General features: G+C 36.4%; 1 protein-coding gene across 3 annotated transcripts in view; it reads left to right on the top strand.

Moving 5' to 3' along the window:
- Nucleotides 1–20881, top strand: part of LOC128214573 (probable serine/threonine-protein kinase kinX) — a 129586-nt gene that overhangs the window by 60970 nt on the left and 47735 nt on the right. For 2 of the 3 annotated variants that reach the window (XM_052921125.1, XM_052921124.1), the window contains 2 exons: nt 7613–7770; nt 16419–16586. In XM_052921125.1, coding sequence (XP_052777085.1) covers nt 7645–7770; nt 16419–16586 — 294 coding nt within the window. In that variant the 5' untranslated portion in view covers nt 7613–7644. Of the gene's footprint in view, nt 1–6920; nt 7079–7612; nt 7771–16418; nt 16587–20881 lie in introns of those variants that run through there. The other variant, XM_052921126.1, reaches the window with a different exon arrangement.

The following is a 20881-nucleotide window of genomic DNA, read 5'->3' as shown; positions in this document are numbered from 1 at the left end:
AAACATTAATGATACACAAACCATTTTTTTTGCATATACATCAGGAAGAACATAGTCAGATGTCTGAATTAAATTGATTGAACAACTTTTTCTAGTCAATTCAAATGATATTACCAAAAAAATCTCATGCAAAAAAACATTAATATATTCATATTAAGAAAAACTGTAACAAAATTGAATTTCATAAGGAGTAAAGAGGTTATTGCTCTGAAGTCTTCAATTTGAATTTTACTGCCACTTAGAACAAATAAAGTGTCAGAAGTGGCAGAAACTTGCCGGTTTTTTTACATGATAATTTCTGAAGATAATTCCCAATTTATCGTTTGTGCACCTATTTTGCTATATAGCGACAGGGATCTAATTGTAGAAGATGAACCTCTGATTACAGGCGCAGTAGGAGTAGCATGTAAAACACGGGATTGTTCACAAGATCATGTGTGGTGCTGGTGTTCAGTGGAGGGCCGCACTGTCGGGGTGAAAACTGAGATGTCTCTCACCTCACCAAGGTGCAGTTAATCTGTTGTGATATCTGCCCCAGGGTGATAGAGGCCAAGGGGAAATAAACTTGTAGGTTCTTGTAGTCAATTAATTTGGGAAAAGTGTGCAAAGAGTTGCTTGAGTGGTATTAGTGCAACTTTCAGATTTATAATATGAATAAGATTAGAAGGGTTTTCTTCATTTTTATTGCTTTTGACTATAACAAACCTTTCTAACTAATTAATTTAAATTGTTAATAAGCTAGCTTTGGCTTTGTTTATATAGGCCCATCATAAGACAGTACATATTATGGAATCACCTACTTCTGGCAGTCTGGCAGCTACCACTCTGTGGTAACCCTTGTAACTCGAGAAGCTTTTGTCCGATCGCTACAGAACTTGGACAAAATGTTTTGGGGCAGAATGTCTCGGCAAAGTCTATAATCAACTTTGTCACACCAGTCAATTCAGAGTTGTGGCCCTTGAATGTCTTCACGTACATGAACAACATGTTTTCCTCACTGTAACTGTCTGATCACCAACAAACTTTGACAATATGACTATTTTTATGTATGTAAATATATTTTGTGTATGTGCAAAATATTTCAGCTTTGTCGCCCAAGTTACATCAAAGTTAGGGCTCTTCTTTTGTTTAAATTACACAAACTCAATGTTATCTGATCTCTCACTGAGGCCCTTTGTCAGATCATTATCAAACATGGAGAACAATATCTTTGCCAAGTCAATAATCAACCATATTGCCCCAATCACTTGGGAGTTGTGGCCCTTGAGTTGCTTAAATTACAGAAACTATATGTTGTTAGAGTTGTAACTCCAGGAGCTTTTATCTGATCGAGGAAACTTGGACCATATGTGTATGAGAAGAATATCTTCACAAAGTTGATAACCAGCCATAACGCCCCAGTCACTTCAGAGTTATAGCCCTTGAATTGCTTAAATTTCAAAAACATGCGTTCTTTTGATGTGCATGACATTTTTTTACTAATAATAATGCATATCAAGAAAATCTCGCCAAGGTAGTATGCTTATTCCTGCAGTTCCCAGTCAATCAGCCAATGGCTTTTAAAGGTTTTACTGAGTAATAAGGAATTTAAAAGACAGTACAGGGGCACTGGGAGGAATTCATTCACACCTTGTCAAAGGCCTCATGCTGGTCTTGTGGAAATGGTCAGCAACAGAAAGATTTTGAATTGAAATTTGATAGATAAGAATTAGAGTACATTGTGTACTCTGAACTAATTTGCTTTCTTGGGTTGAAATGTGTTTCAAGTTGTTCATACAAATCTATCTAAACTTGTTTTATGTCATAATTTATAATCTTTTTCTCAGTTCAGTAGCAGAAATGAGTTGAAGAAATTAGCTTAGATCTAACATGAAATGTAGTTCCACTTTGAAAATCATTATAACTAGGCAATATTTAATGATTACAAATTGTATATGTCATTAACAGTAATTTCTTGTGAGAGTATGTTTCCACCGTTTATTTCTTGTATGACATTTGGTTGCTATTACAGAATATTACAGAATTCATTAAAATAGTGTATGAATGCAGTAAAGTATGTTAATAATTTTTGAATTGCTCAACAATTTCTTTCAACTTTTTGACACGGCCTCTTTGGAATGTTAATATTTTAGAATTATTGCAAAATTCTCTCGATTCAAAGGCTTTTGACATGAACGTTTTGAGCTGGGGAGACATATTATTTAAACATAGGCTCCACCCAGATATGAATGTTTGGGTAATAGCACTAAAATTCAATTTCCTAGGAATGCTGGACATAATGGCATCATGTTTTAAAACAAAATGATGTGCCAAGCATAGGATTCATTAGAATATTTATACATCAAAACATTGTCCCTTTACTTCTGTCAGAGTAACAAAGCCATCTTGAAATCAAATTATAAGAATTCAATAAAATGAAAAAAACAGATCTGTTTAAACTTGCTTTTATCTCTTCAAGAAAAAAGTCATAAATTTCATGTGGATGACAAATTGGGTTAAGAAAGGACCGAGCAGAAAAATATGGAACCAAAGAAATGATTAATTTTATCAAAATCATTTCAAGTTTGAATATTTCCTGCAAGCAGCCTGGTCCAAGTTTTCAAGTGAAATTAAAATTATTGATTTCCCAGAAGTGTTGTCCAGTCACAGTACAGAATGTCACAAACTATTGCCGACTTGCGCTTAAAGTAGGAAACTGATTTCCTTTCCAGAATATGAACAGAAAATAACGCAGAAATTTGATTACTTTTTGTGGCCAGAGAATGGACCATCAACCTCTGATGACATAAATTCTGCGCGTAATGTCATAAATTTTTACATTTTACGCATAACTATTGTCCATAGGTGAATAAATGTAACAGTGATTTAAAGGTTGAATTTGTTTTATTTTATTAAAAGAGCCATTTTTCCACATAGTATACGTCTCAGAGGAAAAATGCAGAAAACGGTAACATAAAAAACCTGACAAGTCGGTTTATAAAAAAAGCATCAGATAATTTGAAAAAGATATGGCTAAAGTTGAAATCTGTGAAATGTAGCAAACTCCAGGTTTACCCCACATACTAGTAGTTAGCTATTACATTTCTTACAGCCTCCTTATTGGTAGGGTCATATTTTGCAAACAGTTAATTATCGACCTCTTTAGTCCTAATATATTTTTAATTCCTTGTCTAAAATAGCGTCATTTACTTTTCCTATTTACTAATTTGCAGATGTACGTCAATTTCAAATCATTTCTTGACAATGAAAATACTTTAATATTGGTACTTTTAGCTTGACTTTTTGAAGAATATGGAGAGCTATAGTACACTCTAGCATCAGCGCCCACGTCGGCGTCACATCTTGGTTAAGGTTTTGCATGTTAGCACCTTCAAGTCGTTATCTCAGCAAATACATTTTGTATTGCATCGAAACTTTAGACATGTGCTCCCAACAATCCAACCTACTTGATTTTTGAAGCAAGATATTTTGAAAATAATGCATATCATGGGCCTTTAGAATTTGACTTTTTGGGCCATTTTTTATTTGACTTAGAAATTCTGGTTAAGGTTTTGCATGTAAGCATGTACAGGTCAATAACTCTGCAACTTCTCCATATATTGCATTGAAACTTGATACAATCAAGTATGATAACTCTATCATGCCCCCTTTTTGTCCCTCTGGTTTTGCATGTAATGTAATTTTACAGTGATCTATGCATGTTGCACCAAATCTTTCAATCCTTAAACTTAAAAGAAGCGGAATAGTCCAGAGCCTTGCATAAATGTGACTGATTTCTTTCAATTTCTTAAACCAAGAGGCTACAAAGAGACATCTATCCAAATACACATGGCTAAAATTTGGCAAGATTATTTGCTGAAAACTAGATAATATCAACACAATGTAATCCCACTGATAAAGTGAGAGTAAAACAGCGCAACAAGACAACAGTGGCTTGCATGAAGCAAAAACAAGATAGTTCTTCTATCTGCCAGTGCTGCATGGACGAAGCAACAAGACGACAGTCCCTTCCATCTCCCAGTTGCATGGACGAAGCAACAAGACGAGTCTCTTCCATCTCCCAGCGGCATGGATGAAGCAACAAGATGACAGTCTCTTCCATCTCCCAGTGGCATGGACAAAGCAACAAGACGACAGTCTCTTCCATCTCCCAGCGGCATGGACGAAGCAACAAGATGACAGTCCCTTCCATCTCCCAGTTGCATGGACGAAGCAACAAGACGAGTCTCTTCCATCTCCCAGCAGCATGGATGAAGCAACAAGATGACAGTCTCTTCCATCTCCCAGTGGCATGGACAAAGCAACAAGACGACAGTCTCTTCCATCTCCCAGCGGCATGGACGAAGCAACAAGATGACAGTCCCTTCCATCTCCCAGTGGCATGGACGAAGCAACAAGACGACAGTCTCCCATCTCCTAGCTGCATGGACGAAGCAACAAGACGACAGTCTCTTCCATCTCCCAGCGGCATGGACGAAGCAACAAGACGACAGTCTCTTCCATCTCCCAGTGGCATGGATGAAGCAACAAGACGACAGTCCCTTCCATCTCCCAGTGGCATGGATGAAGCAACAAGATGACAGTCCCTTCCATCTCCCAGTGGCATGGATGAAGCAACAAGACGACAGTCCCTTCCATCTCCCAGTGGCATGGATGAAGCAACAAGATGACAGTCCCTTCCATCTCCCAGTGGCATGGACGAAGCAACAAGATGACAGTCCCTTCCATCTCCCAGTGGCATGGACGAAGCAACAAGATGACAGTCCCTTCCATCTCCCAGCGGCATGGACGAAGCAACAAGATGACAGTCACTTCCATCTCCCAGCGGCATGGATGAAGCAACAAGACAACAGTCCCTTCCATCTCCTAGTGGCATGGACAAAGCAACAAGATGACAGTCCCTTCCATCTACCAGCGGCATGGACGAAACAACAAGATGACAGTCACTTCCATCTCCCAGTGGCATGGACGAAACAACAAGATGACAGTCTCTTCCATCTCCCAGTGGCATGGACAAAGCAACAAGACGACAACCCTTCCATCTCCCAGTGGCATGGACGAAGCAACAAGATGACAGTCTCTTCCATCCCCAGTGGCATGAACAAAGCAACAAGACGACAGTCCGTTCCATCTCCCAGTGGCATGGACGAAGCAACAAGATGACAGTCTCTTCCATCTCCCAGTGGCATGGACAAAGCAACAAGACAACAGTCCCTTCCATCTCCCAGTGGCATGGATGAAGCAACAAGACGAAAGTCTCTTCCATCTCCCAGTGGCATGGACGAAGCAACAAGACTATAGTCCCTTCCATCTCCCAGCGGCATGGACAAAGCAACAAGACGACAGTCACTTCCATCTCCCAGTGGCATGGACAAAGCAACAAGACCACAGTCCCTTCCATCTCCCAGTGGCATGGACAAAGCAAAAAAACGACAGTCTCTTCCATCTCCCAGTGGCATGGACAAAGCAACAAGACTACAGTCCCTTCCATCTCCCAGTTGCATGGATGAAGCAACAAGATGACAGTCCCTTCCATCTCCCAGTGGCATGGATGAAGCAACAAGACGACAGTCTCTTCCATCTCCCAGTGGCATGGACGAAGCAACAAGATGACAGTCTCTTCCATCTCCCAGTGGCATGGACGAAGCAACAAGACAACAGTCATTTCCATCTCCCAGTGGCATGGACGAAGCAACAAGACGACAGTCCCTTCCATCTCCCAGTGGCATGGACAAAGCAACAAGACTACAGTCCTTCTATATCCCAGTGGCATGGACAAAGCAACAAGATGACAGTCTCTTCCATCTCCCAGTGGCATGGACGAAGCAACAAGATGACAGTCTCTTCCATCTCCCAGTGGCATGGAGGAAGCAACAAGATGACAGTCTCTTCCATCTCCCAGCGGCATGGACGAAGCAACAAGATGACAGTCTCTTCCATCTCCCAGTGGCATGGACGAAGCAACAAGACGACAGTCCCTTCCATCTCCCAGTGGCATGGACGAAGCAACAAGACGACAGTCCCTTCCATCTCCCAGTGGCATGGACGAAGCAACAAGACGACAGTCCTTTCCATCTCCCAGTGGCATGGACAAAGCAACAAGACTACAGTCCTTTCCATCTCCCAGTGGCATGGATGAAGCAACAAGACAACAGTCCCTTCCATCTCCCAGTGGCATGGATGAAGCAACTAGATGACAGTCCCTTCCATCTCCCAGTGGCATGGATGAAGCAACAAGATGACAGTCCCTTCCTTCTCCCAGTGGCATGGATGAAGCAACAAGATGACAGTCACTTCCATCTCCTAGTGGCATGGATGAAGCAACAAGATGACAGTCCCTTCCATCTCCCAGTGGCATGGATGAAGCAACAAGACGACAGTCCCTTCCATCTCCAAGTGGCATGGATGAAGCAACAAGATGACAGTCCCTTCCTTCTCCCAGTGGCATGGATGAAGCAACAAGATGACAGTCCCTTCCATCTCCCAGTGGCATGGATGAAGCAACAAGATGACAGTCCCTTCCATCTCCCAGTGGCATGGATGAAGACAGTTTTTTCTTTCTCCATGCGGTTTACATGAACTTCTAGCACTATATTTGTGTTTATGGGCTGAATGGCTAGCATTAGAATTTGTATGGAATATTTTGGTTACAAGAACTAAACATTCTCTGCAACTTTATTGGTTTAGTGGATAAAAAGATATTTGTAATTTCATTTGCCTTATAATATGGAATTATAACAAGATGTTGAAAAATTCTGTCTTGAAATCAAGATGGTAATGACTCTTGGCCAAATTTCAGTTTAAAGAGATTCATTGTTTTCCTAAAGCAATCCAACATTAATGTTTGGTATCTCTTGAACTTGTAGAACCAAAGGTCTTAATTGAGGTCACTGTTTCACATGGTGATTTCCTTATAAAGGAGCTCATATATTAGCCAGCCGGGAGAGATTTCAGTGGGCAGAGCTCTGAAATAGTGGCGGACATTTATCCGAGGGGATTAAAAATCAATTTCTCTTTAAATTGGTCTCTCTGGACGGATCAGCATTTGCTTTGGAACCAGTGGAATTACTGATAAAGGGTAACAAATAGATTCTGTAAATATAGCATTTAAACATTCCAATAACATCTGTAGAGATGGGCTTTCTTTCAGACTTGAAATTGGGAAAAAAGTTATTGATTGATGTATATTTGGCCAGTGTTTTCCTTAGTGATCAGAGCAGCCGACCAATTTCATCTGTTTTGTAATATCAAATGAAGTTTAAAGATGCTGGCCAGGCAGATGAGTCAAACAAACTGATGTGCCTGCTGGTCAGATATGGAAACAGAATGATTGGCTTGTTTATTAATTAAACTGCCCTGACTCATTTCGGTTATAAATAATGTGTTTGCAAAATTTTGACTTTTAGTCCTTGGCATTAAATTGCAGCAGCCTATTGCTAGTTTGTTCACTTGTTTCTTGCTTTACCCAGTAATAATAAGTAATTGCAGAAAGTAATCCCCATCAACAACCTGAAGTCATGAGAAGGCTGCTAAATATAGCACTAAATTAAAGTAAAGCAGTAAAAAGGTTCAAGATCTCACTTCAATTAATCACCTATTTTGCACCTTTCAGAGTCATCCCTATAGCTCCCAGCCCCTGCCACAATGAGTGCAGCAAAGATGGTGGCGGATTCCACGCAGAACGACCATCTTGAGGAGAGGTCGGGGAGAAAGCGTCGCAAAGTCGTGCCGAAGAAGAAGGTGAAGAAGAGGAAGGAGACCGGAAAGAAGGTTGGGGGAAATATTGTGGTGTTTGGTTATGTTATGCCATATTATGTTCTTGAAAAGAAGGTAGAAAGGCAGACATGTTTACAAAAGGTATCAAATCTCTAAATATGTACATAATATTGGTGATTTGGGTACCTTTGCAGGTAAGGGAGTTTACAAAGATAAAAATCTTCAACAGAATGGTCGTATTCACTTCAATGCATTTAAACATTGTTTTTCTAAAAAAAACTATTCATCAAATGTTCATATGCTCAGAAATCCCAACCAACAAATTCATTTTATGTAAAATAGATCAAACACTTGATGTTTTGAATGCCCAAGCTTTGCTGTAAAGCACTGAGACTGGCTGATGATTACAGGTTTCGTGGTAACATCAGTAATTGTTTCAATGTTTTCTCATTTTGCTAATCCACAATACTTTTACCAACTTGAAACTAATTGTCCGTGAGAATGATGCATTTACATTTGTTTGCTCTTCTGATTGTAAACATATGTATATATTATCTGAAAGCCAGTTTGAACTCAGTAAATATTCCAATGGTCTTATTGTTAATTAGCCAGTGTATCAATGGTCAGCTAGGATAACAATCAGTTTGATCCTGGCTTCGGGCCTTGCATTTGTTAGAGGTTGTGAAAATCCAAGGAATTCTCATCGAAATATACAAGCCAATTGCTAGACATGTCAGATTTAATTTAGCAAAGGTCTGCCAGAAAAATGGAAGCACGTTTAGATATTAGTGATAGGTCAGTGTCCAATAATACAGTCAAGATTGAAAAGTAAGATCATGAGATATGAGACGTGAATTATGATGTTTTGTCACACTCTGTGGTCTTACTGGTGTCCCAGAACTTTTTGAATTTCTGAAACCTTTTTAACACTATTAGCCACTTCAAAATAATGTCTTTATAATTTTAAGTAATTTTTGTTCAAACATATGTATCACATTGCAATTAATAGAAACAAGTTTTCCTTACAAAAACAGAGATATTATTTTGTACCTAGAAAATCTATTAAACTTTGTACTGAAAGTAAACATCTGTTAAAATTTTAGTTATTTAATTTCCATAAATATGTATTATATGTGCATTGATTTATTAAATGAATGAGCAATATTTTCAGAAACTTAAGAAGTGTTGAACGTTTTAACATTAGCAAAATTGCATTACAATATAGGCCATGCAAAGATTGTTAGCACCACAATGGATCAACGTTTTCCAAATGTTAACCATCTAACCCATTAATACTATATTACTAAGTACTAAGCACTTCCATAAGACTTTCTTCTGACTAATTCAAAATGAGATACAAAATATGTCTTCAAGAAGTCAGTATAAAATTTTAGAACAGAAGTCAAACTGACAATTAATGGTTTTTGTTTTCGAAGTGTTTGCTATTGTAAGTCTCATCTAATTACCCTGGTAGGCCGTCTTTAAGAAATGTGTCTTAACAATGAAGATGCCTTTGTCTATATCTCTAATCTTTTATTAGCTCTTTGGTCATTTCTAATTAGGTCTGGAAAAGTGAAAGGGAAATTGTATGAATAATTTTAGATGTAATCTGTGGAGGTTGAGAGAGTGTGCCTGTGTTGTTTGGGAGATGTGGAGAGATAGGTGAAAGATAAGGTAATTCAAGTGGACTGGTCAGTTAAAATCTGCTGGTCACTCTCTGGTCAGACTGACCATCTAGAACTTATCTCCTCTTTAAAACATATGGAAGTCTGCTACATATTATAAATGTAAAACAACACCTTTGTGTAAGAATGTTATTTTTCTGGAAATACATTCATGCTGTTCAAATGTTTTAGCTGTAAAGTATTTAAAAATGTTTACCCTCACATATTATAATAATAATTTCAAACTAGAAATCAATAATTCCCCAGAGAATCCCCCCATATAAATCTTCTATTGAGTGATGACCTCAAATGATTCTGCTATTGAGTAATGTCCTCAAATGATTCTGCTTTTGAGAAATGTCCTGAAATGATTCTGCTATTGAGTAATGTCCTCAAATGATTCTGCTGTTGAGTAATGTCCTCAAATGATTCTGCTATGGAGTAATGTCCTTAAATGTTTCTGCTATGGAGTAATGTCCTCAAATGATTCTGCTATTGAGTAATGTCCTCAAATGATTCAGCTATTGAGTAATGTCCTCAAATGATTCTGCTATTGAGTATTGTCCTCAAATGATTCAGCTATTGAGTAACATTCTCAAATGATTCTGCTATTGAGTAAGGTCCTCAAATGATTATGCTATTGAGTAAGGTCCTCAAATTATTCTGCTATTGAGTAACATCCTCAAATGATTCTGCTATTGAGTAAGGTCCTCAAATGATTCTGCTATTGAGTAACATCCTCAAATGATTCTGCTATTGGGTAATGTCCTCAAATGATTCTGCTATTGAGTAATGTCCTCAAATGATTCTGCTATTGAGTAATGTCCTCAAATGATTCTGCTATTGAGTAAGGTCCTCAAATGATTCAGCTATTGAGTAACATCCTCAAATGATTCTGCTATTGAGTAATGTCCTCAAATGATTCTGCTATTGAGTAACATCCTCAAATGATTCTGCTATTGAGTAATGTCCTCAAATGATTCTGCTATTGAGTAAGGTCCTCAAATGATTCTGCTATTGAGTAATGTCCTCAAATGATTCTGCTATTGAGTAATGTCCTCAAATGATTCTGCTATTGAGTAATGTCCTCAAATGATTCTGCTATTGAGTAATGTCCTCAAATGATTCTGCTGTTGAGTAACATCCTCAAATGATTCTGCTGTTGAGTAATGTCCTCAAATGATTCTGCTTTTGAGTCATGTCCTCAAATGATTCTGCTGTTGAGTAACATCCTCAAATGATTCTGCTATTGAGTAATGTCCTCAAATGATTCTGCTGTTGAGTAACATCCTCAAATGATTCTGCTATGGAGTAACATCCTCAAATGATTCTGCTATGGAGTAATGTCCTCAAATGAGTCTGCTATTGAGTAATGTCCTCAAATGATTCTGCTATTGAGTAAGGTCCTCAAATGAGTCTGCTATTGAGTAATGTTCTCAAATGATTCTGCTATTGAGTAACATCCTCAAATGATTCTGCTATGGAGTAATGTCCTCAAATGAGTCTGCTATTGAGTAACATCCTCAAATGATTCTGTTATGGAGTAATGTCCTCAAATGAGTCTGCTATTGAGTAATGTCCTCAAATGATTCTGCTATTGAGTAAGGTCCTCAAATGAGTCTGCTATTGAGTAATGTTCTCAAATGATTCTGCTATTGAGTAAGGTCCTCAAATGATTCTGCTATTGAGTAATGTCCTCAAATGATTCTGCCATTGAGTAACATCCTCAAATGATTCTGCTATTGAGTTATGTCCTCAAATGATTCTGCCATTGAGTAAGGTCCTCAAATGATTCTACTATTGAGTAAGGTCCTCAAATGATTCTACTATTGAGTAACATCCTCAAATGATTCTGCTATTGAGTAAGGTCCTCAAATGATTCTGCTATTGAGTAACATCCTCAAATGATTCTGCTATTGAGTAAGGTCCTCAAATGATTCTGCTATTGAGTAACATCCTCAAATGATTCTGCTATTGAGTAACATCCTCAAATGATTCTGCTATTGAGTAACATCCTCAAATGATTCTGCTATTGAGTAATGTCCTCAAATGATTCTGCTATTGAGTAACATCCTCAAATGATTCTGCTATTGAGTAACGTCCTCAAATGATTCTGCTATTGAGTAAGTTCCTCAAATGATTCTGCTATTGAGTAACGTCCTCAAATGATTCTGCTATTGAGTAATGTCCTCAAATGATTCTGCTGTTGAGTAAGGTCCTCAAATGATTCTGTTATTGAGTAATGTTCTCAAATGATTCTGCTATTGAGTAAGGTCCTCAAATGAGTCTGCTATTGAGTAATGTCCTCAAATGATTCTGCTTTTGAGTAAGGTCCTCAAATGATTCTGCTATTGAGTAAGGTCCTCAAATGATTCTGCTATTGAGTAAGGTCCTCAAATGATTCTGATATTGAGTAATGTCCTCAAATGATTCTGCTATTGAGTAATGTCCTCAAATGATTCTGCCATTGAGTAAGGTCCTCAAATGATTCTGCTATTGAGTAATGTCCTCAAATGATTCTGCTATTGAGTAATGTCCTCAAATGATTCTGCTATGGAGTAATGTCCTCAAATGATTCTGCTATTGAGTAAGGTCCTCAAATGATTCTACTATTGAGTAACATCCTCAAATGATTCTGCTATTGAGTAAGGTCCTCAAATTATTCTGCTATTGAGTAACATCCTCAAATGATTCTGCTATTGAGTAAGGTCCTCAAATGATTCTGCTATTGAGTAACATCCTCAAATGATTCTGCTATTGAGTAATGTCCTCAAATGATTCTGTTATGGAGTAATGTCCTCAAATGATTCTGCTATTGAGTAACATCCTCAAAATGATTCTGCTATTGAGTAAGGTCCTCAAATGATTCTGCTATTGAGTAACATCCTCAAATGATTCTGCTATTGAGTAATGTCCTCAAATGATTCTGCTGTTGAGTAAGGTCCTCAAATGATTCTGTTATTGAGTAATGTTCTCAAATGATTCTGCTATTGAGTAATGTCCTCAAATGAGTTTGCTATTGAGTAATGTCCTCAAATGATTCTGCTTTTGAGTAAGGTCCTCAAATGATTCTGCTATTGAGTAAGGTCCTCAAATGAGTCTGCTATTGAGTAATGTCCTCAAATGATTCTGATATTGAGTAATGTCCTCAAATGATTCTGCTATTGAGTAAGGTCCTCACATGAGTCTGCTATTGAGTAATGTCCTCAAATGATTCTGCTTTTGAGTAATGTCCTCAAATGATTCTGCTATTGAGTAAGGTCCTCAAATGAGTCTGCTATTGAGTAATGTCCTCAAATGATTCTGCTATTGAGTAAGGTCCTCAAATGAGTCTGCTATTGAGTAATGTCCTCAAATGATTCTGCTTTTGAGTAATGTCCTCAAATGATTCTGCTATTGAGTAATGTCCTCAAATGATTCTGCTATTGAGTAAGGTCCTCAAATGATTCTGCTATTGAGTCATGTCCTCAAATGATTCTGCTATTGAGTAAGGTCCTCAAATGATTCAGCTATTGAGTAAGGTCCTCAAATGATTCTGCTTTTGAGTCATGATACCTTTAATTACATTTGTTTAATAACATTATATGCTCTACTCTTATGTTCTATCCCCAGATAACTACATGTTTGTTACTGAGTTACATCCCTGATTCAAGAGCAATTGAACTTTGCTATATTGTCACCAGATAACTCTGCTATTGGCTTTTCCCCCAGAAAACTGTTGTTGAGTTATCCCCTCATATACAGTGATTGTTATTGAGTTATTCCCTCAGGTACTGTGTTAATGAGTTATTTCCAAGATTTCAGCTATTTCGTTGTGTATCAGATAACTCTGCTATTGAGTGATGTCACCAGATAACTATGCTATTGAGTGATGTCACCAGATAACTCTGCTATTGAGCTATGTCACCAGATAAATCTGCTATTGAGCTATGTCACCAGATAAATCTGCTATTGAGCTATGTCACCAGATAACTCTGCTATTGAGTGAGGTCCCTGTATAACTCTGTTTATGGGTTATTTGGCTGGTGACTCATGTCCCTTAAAATGTCCTTTCTTGATGAACACAAGTTTCATCAATAAATCTCAAGTTTTCCAAAATAAATCATCTCGACCTTGTTTATGTCTTTCCCTGCAATTTGAAAGTGTAGGTATCGTGTAAGTTTTTGTGCATGTTAGATACACCTGGACCATTTGTCTTCTCCAGTGCGGCAGTTGTTTACAGAGGCTGTCATAGCTGTGTTGTGCTTGGCAGACACATATCAAATATTATTGAAGCATATTGTCTTCATCTTTTGACATTGCAGAAATGTTACATATCTGACAACAACTTGATGAAACATGCATGTTTCATAACTGTTAAATATTGATTTTTAAGAAAAGGTTTAAATGATCTGTTCATCATACTTGTACTCTTAGAATGGTCCTACTAAATTGGATGTTTTAATATACAATGAACCTCATTTCATATTTTTTTTAATGATAGTTTACGAAAGTAATGTGTGCTGCATTTTAAGTGTTTCTAAACTAATTCTGTGTTGGTAAAAATGAGATTATTAGCCTCCTCCCCACCTCAAACCCCCCTTAAAAGAAAAAAATGGCTTTGTTTTCACAACCATCATCATGATAAATGGGTTTTGAATGAACTCAAACTGGCCAGTGCAGCTTGCTTAAAGAATGCTTAGAATGAAGTTCGAAAATAAACATTGCCTCAACAAATGCCCCTTCAAAAAGAAAATTGATTTCACTTCCAGACATTGGAACTCAGTAAACATCTCAAACTAAATTTTTCCCTGCTGCTTATTATTGTTTGGCCCAGAGGTCAAGTCCTTACATGTGAATGACCGTTAGGTGCACTTCATGGTGTGAAGATCATGAAAATTAATGCTTTTTTGTTATTTGAAGGAAAGAACGTTTAATCAGTAAGGCATACTATTTATTCAGAGCCTTTCCAAATTTGAAAGTTCTAACGCATAATTGACGCAAACAGCAGAATGGACGCAAACATTGCGCACACACTGACCAGGCTATTCATTATTCAGTGAGAGATATTGGGCATTTTTTTTTCCTGGAAAGGTTCAAAATGACTCATGGGAGTTTTTTTGTTTAGTGCCATGATCCAAATTTTGTAATTAAACCCTTAAAAGGTCAGCCTTTGTGAGATATAAAATGGACAAGCCTTGGGGAAAACTTGTAATGTATTTTGTTGTCCGAATTTTAGCACTTTTACCCAAATTTTGGTGCCAGTAAAATGCATGTTTGGAAATTACTTGTCACTAGGGGATCATAAAAATTTGCAGTGGTGTTCATAAACATTCTGACCACGCGAAAGCAATAGCAGAAAGTCAGAGACAATTTTCACCACTGTGCAACATCTCCAATGTTTAATGGCACAGGGGGAATTAAAGAAATTCACATGTCCAAAAAATACCATTGAAATTCATCAAACTAGAGCCTAAAAGCTGCTGGACAATTGAGCGTTTTTGGCATTTTGTGAGGCAAAATGAATAAATTTGGGCTGTAATTTGCATGACAGATGCAATGTGCGAGAAAATTGATACTCTGTTTAATGGACAAGGTTTGCATGTTAAAGTGGAGTGGACATGCTAGGTCAATTAAAACCCTTCACAGTCTAGGGTTGAGTCATTGAAATACAAGATGACCATTTTGTGGAGGATACGGTTGATTGTAGTTGCTTGCATGTTACTGAGCTCATGTTATTGCAAGGTTGAAGATTTATTTGTTGTAAAAAGTATCTGAATAAGAAGCCTGGTTATGAAACTGTTGCTCCTATGATATGTATTTCATATACAGCCATCATCATATGCATAAAGGGAATTATGTAAAAGAATTACCCCAGCAAATGTTTCTATTCCATTTCCTATAAAATCTGGAATAAAAAAATGAAGACTTTGAAATGTCTGTCTGGTCATTTTTATATTTCAACAAAAGAAGTTAATCATTGTCCATTGGTCATGGATTTATTTCATGGACAGGCTGTTGTCTCCTCTAACCATCCATTATTACGTCTTAAATTCAAACCTTAGCCAAGATTGAATTTCACTAATCTGTGATTACGGCAACTATGGTTTCAACCATATTGTCCCCGCTCATTTGCATAACCAAAGGTCAGAGAGGAACCGTATATGGCCTTAGAGAACGGAGCGGCGGATCTTTTGATTGTATTCTTTAGATTTGAATGCATCAAATTTTAACAATGCGCAATAATTGTGACTGGTCATTGTCTGGTCTTTGTGACAGGGGGGATGAGATGTAATATTATGTGTTATGCCAGATTCGCATAATTTGCATACAGAGCCTGACCGTTTGATTATCTCCTATTGTGGGAAAGCCCAGTCTGTCAGTAGCTGAGATATGTATGGTGTGTCACTGAGTTAAATATTACATACAGTCTGTTGGTAATTCCATGTTATAATGCATAAATAAAGTTAATGTGTAAAAGGAATTCAACTGGTTTTATTGATGCAAGTCAGCAGTGGGGCCACATGTTACGGTCATCAATACATTCAATGTTGACAAGGAATCAAGCTCTTCAAACATGTTATTATAAACCTGAAATGAATTCTGGTCTCATTTTTCTCTGACTATACAGAGACATATGGCCTGAAAGTTTTCAAAATTAAAGAAAAAAAATATAAAATAACACTGATTTCATGCTACTGTACCAGGTATACCAACATTATGTATATAGTAAGAATGATCGTACAGAGTAACAGTCCAAGGAATATATGTAAGAATTTGATATTTATAAAGTGCTCTTTTTTGCAATCTCAGCTTTTATTATTATTGTCTTTTGTTGTCTCAAGATTGCACAGGCCAATGTAACGGAAGTAGCAAATTTCATGAAAAGCCCAAACCCACCAAATACTGTTTCTTTCCAACAGGGTTGACAGTTTTTCTCTTAAAATTGCTTAAGGTTCTGTATCCTAGGGGTCAGATGAAATGGTCTTGGACCTTTATTTCTATAGATCACTGCTACTCACCATTACTTTATACTGAATTATTATTATTATGTTACAGCGACGGAGGTCAACGTCTGATGAGGAGTACGACAGCAGCGACCTTGACCTTGACCGGGAGATTCTACCACTGGGTCACTACGTGAAGGACCGGGATGCCTTGCTGGGTCAGATGTTTCATTGCGTGCATGGAGCGAGCCTAAAGAGAAACCTACCCGACGTGCTCAAGGTATAAAATCATCCCTAGGTGGGGTTGGTTTGCAGTGTATGGTGTAATATATTGCTTTAAATGTATAATAGAGAAGGTACCATAATGCTCAAGTAATAAAGTCATCTGGTAAAATTTAAATCCATCGATATGCTCATCAGCTGTCTTATTGTATGCCTTGCTATATTTTGACTGGTAGGTTGTCCCAACTTTTATAAAATGATACAATTGCGGAACATCCCACATCATTATCAAAGAGCCTTATTGAGAATGGATTACTGTCGGGTGGGCACCATTTTGGGTGAAAGGTGGAGAAATAAAAGGTACTTTTGGTATTTGTTGCTTCTCCATGCTGGACATGACAGAAGGAAACAATAAATTTGCAATTATATAACAGAATATAAAAAAAACATTTACCATAAAGAGAAATTTATAATAGAAATGGAGGTCTGTTGATGTTTTAGTCAGTCAGTAGAAACTGTGATTTAGACATATCACAATCTGTGATTTATTCACTGACAATCAAGTAATAACTAGCTTCAGAATTGTCATACAGTACTGGCAGAAAATCGGGGAATTATTATCACATTTCCAAAACATATTGTTTTCAATAGGCACTCCTGAATTATTAACTTTTCGGTCACACTTATTTCACAGCTATTTACTTTTTGTCATCACATTTGAACAAATGAGTTGTCAAATTTGATTATTGCAAAAGGGCATTTTAACAGATTGTAAAACGGTGTCGCAGCCTCATTCACTAACATGATAATGAAGCGTTCTCCAACAAATACATTTTGTTAGTTAATGCTGAATTATACTGATAATGAAAAATAATGAAATAAAATATCAATATGTCATTCTTTATAGTTAAACCCATCCATTTTACGTAAACAAGACTGACAAAAGGCGATGTGTGAAGATATTCTGTATGCAGTTAAGTCAGATATAGAAAAACATGCCCCTTTCACAAATTTAAAATGGTCTATGAGTTGTTAGTTGTGAAAAAACAGGAAAAGTGCTGCTAATTGTCATCAAATATCACATAATTGCTTGCGATTCCAGTTGATGTAATCCATGAACGTTGACGTTATCACATTAAAATACAATATTATATAGTATTATTAGCAAATTATCAAATGTTAAATGTAAATGGCTGTTAAATTAAACCCACATTTCCAAGCTTTATTCAGCCAAATTAATAGAACAAGAAAAAATATGCCATAATAATTGCAATTAGCCATTGTGGAAAAAAACAGCCTGATACAAAAACATGTCTTAATTGTTTGTATTTGAATGGTGATCAGTTTTCCTAATTTACACTAATGGTATATGGCTTGTGTATACATTCTGTCATGCTCCTTGCATTGGTTTCATACTGTAAGCTATTTGTACTGTCACTTACAACATCAAATTCATGTTTTACGGATTGAAAGTATGTTAAAAACATTTTCTTGGCAATTCATCTATGTATGGATAAATATGTGTAGTTACTAATTTAAGTTAACTGTAACCTTTGGAAAGTAGTGTCAAAATCTATTTCAGTTTGTTGACAGCTATAAATGATTTAGATTTTTTTTGTGCCAACAACTTTTGTACTCATTTTGAATAGGAAGATAGAATTTGCTGCCAAACAAGACATTATTAAAACTAATGCAAATCAGAAATATTATGTCTTCCAAACTTTACATATAAATTGAAAGATTTTATCATGAGATGAAAGTTCATAGATACATTTTTATGGTGATGGAAAGAAAAAATTACAATTCCAGTTTAAATGATTATTTACAGTTTTGCATAAACAAGGTCTTATTTGGATGTAAATTTTTGCCCTGTCCATATCTGTGGCAAATGAAATCAATACATTAAGTTAATTTCAAGTTGAAATCTCCATAAGCTGGCTACTCTAATTGAAATAGAATGGAATTAGTTGTTTAGAATATCTGTAATGGTTTTCCGGGAGCCATATTTGGCCGTGGAACTCAATCTGTCATCGTTGCTTTTCACTCATTGCCCGACGGATCATAATTCTGTGGATAAAAAACATTCAAATCAGGCTGTGTATGAAATGATGCTGTTCAGAAAAATATAAAAAATAATAGGGGGAATTTAGCATGATTCATGTGAAATGTAGTCATGTATTTACATGAAATTGTTTGAAAAATGACATTGTCAGCCTTCATGAGCATTTGTCTTTGGTTGCGTGAGGATTTAAATTCATCGCCTATAGGAAGTTAATGGGGCTTAAATATCAGATTTTGAATATTAATGCAAGAGATTAATAGTTCTTGGTTCTATTTTGTATGTGAAAATGTGAAATATTGATTCCATTGTGAAAGACCTCCCGCAATGCATTTGTTACATTTATGTTCACTGTACAACCTTAAACGTATGCACGAAATCCTTATTTTCATTTATACTAAATCTCCAAAAATATTTTCCTCACTCTTGCTTTTGAGTTTTTGGGAACTACTTTTTTCCATGAAAAAAATATTAGATCACTCTGAAATGAGCTACAAGATGGCAAAAAAAAGCAAGTCTCCTACAAATTCTTTTTACCGTTATTTTGTCTATTGAAAACTACTGGGACAATGCCTAGAATGCATCCTGTCTCGGTGAGGACGAGCGATCATCATCATGTTTCTCCACTCCAAAGATGATTATCATAAAATTAAAAACAACATAAAAAACTTGACATATTGTTCCAATTTAACTTCATTGTGCTGTCTGTGCACACAATGTCTTATCTTTCAACAAGATAACGATGAAAAGATGTAAACTTCTAGACAATGTGGATTAAAGACACATTTAGGTTCAAGACCTTTCAACACTTTATTGCATACAGTTGAAAATGGTGCCTTTAATTAGGATCAAAACTAGCCTTGTCAGACATAATAAGTGCAAGGTGATTTCAAGATAATTAGTTCCACAAGCCGCAGCAAATATGAAAAATTCCTGGAAACTGGCTGTTATTAGTCAAGTGCCACAATTCTTGACCACACTGATTTACATGAAATTCATCATTGTAAGATTTGAAAAATGAGCCTGGTCAAAGTTTTTATGTCAGTTTAAGCTCTGTCCATTGATTGAGTAGTTTATAGTTGATTGCTTGAGGAGAAAAGGGGATGTATGCATTTTCATTTCAAGGCTTAATTAAAGCCAGAGGCTTGTTTTGACCACTCTGAGGCCGCTGGTCACTTGGATATTAATCCTGGATATTTTTACACCATTCATCAAATTCAGTAAATGACAGATTGATAAAAAGGTTTACTCCCAGAAAAGTCACAACTAGAACATTAATGACCAACAATTCCAGGAACCACAAAAATGTTGAATTTATCTTGACATTTATATAAAAAGACACATTCATGTCTCATGCTGTTTTTTATATATATATATATATATATATATGTATATGTATGTATATATAACTAAATCTTTATATAATGATTTGACTGTTTATCATTTTCTAGAAAATGTTGAATCATCATCACATGTTTTATACAATTTATGTTCATAAAATCAAAGCCCTTATTTCATTATAAAAATAATCATCCTACAGTACATGACTTGATGTAAAATCCTGCTTTATCTATTTCATATAAAATATTTAATAGCTCAAGTTACTTTGAAATTATTTTGAATTTAACATCTGAAGGATAATAATTCTTTAAATGTTGGAGTCTCAAAGGGTTTTTAACAAACTTGCGGTATTTCAGTAAAGGCCATAAAGCGGAGTATTTTTGTGTTGAACTGTCATAAATAGAAGGAAATTTTGATGTTAAATACAGATGAAAAAATCACTGTAATACAAGAAGAACAAGGCTTTGAGGAGATTTTAAACAGATTTTTGTACTTTGATGTTTAGTGGGCTAATTCTAAGAACATATGGGCTTTTGGGCCGTATAACTTCAATAGTTTACATTTCCGATAAACACTCAATGAGATGCTATTACTAAAGGTATTGACCAATTTCAAACATAAAATCCAAAACTAAACATTTATTTGGATTTCACCAGGAAACTATAATAAACCCTGCTCTTCAGGAGAGGTTATCATAACCAAATATTCCAAAGTAAATACTTTGAAATTTCTTGTAGGCCACTTTCAAAATACCATATTTCACCTAAAGGTGGATTGCATTTGGCCAGAATTATGGTTACTACCAGCAACAAACAGTGGGCTTGTAAAGCTGGGCTCCTGGCTGCGTTCCATTCCATTGCTTCATCTCACCTCATGTTTAATGATGTCCCGAATCTCATCATGTCCCGCATTCATTTACGTTGAAATTGAGGATCGTAAGTGGTCTATTAAAT

Source organism: Mya arenaria, chromosome 13, assembly GCF_026914265.1.
Source record: "Mya arenaria isolate MELC-2E11 chromosome 13, ASM2691426v1".
Classification (NCBI taxonomy): Eukaryota; Metazoa; Mollusca; class Bivalvia; order Myida; family Myidae; genus Mya; species Mya arenaria.
Note: the sequence above shows the minus strand (reverse complement) of the source record. Positions and strands in the feature narration are given on the sequence as shown.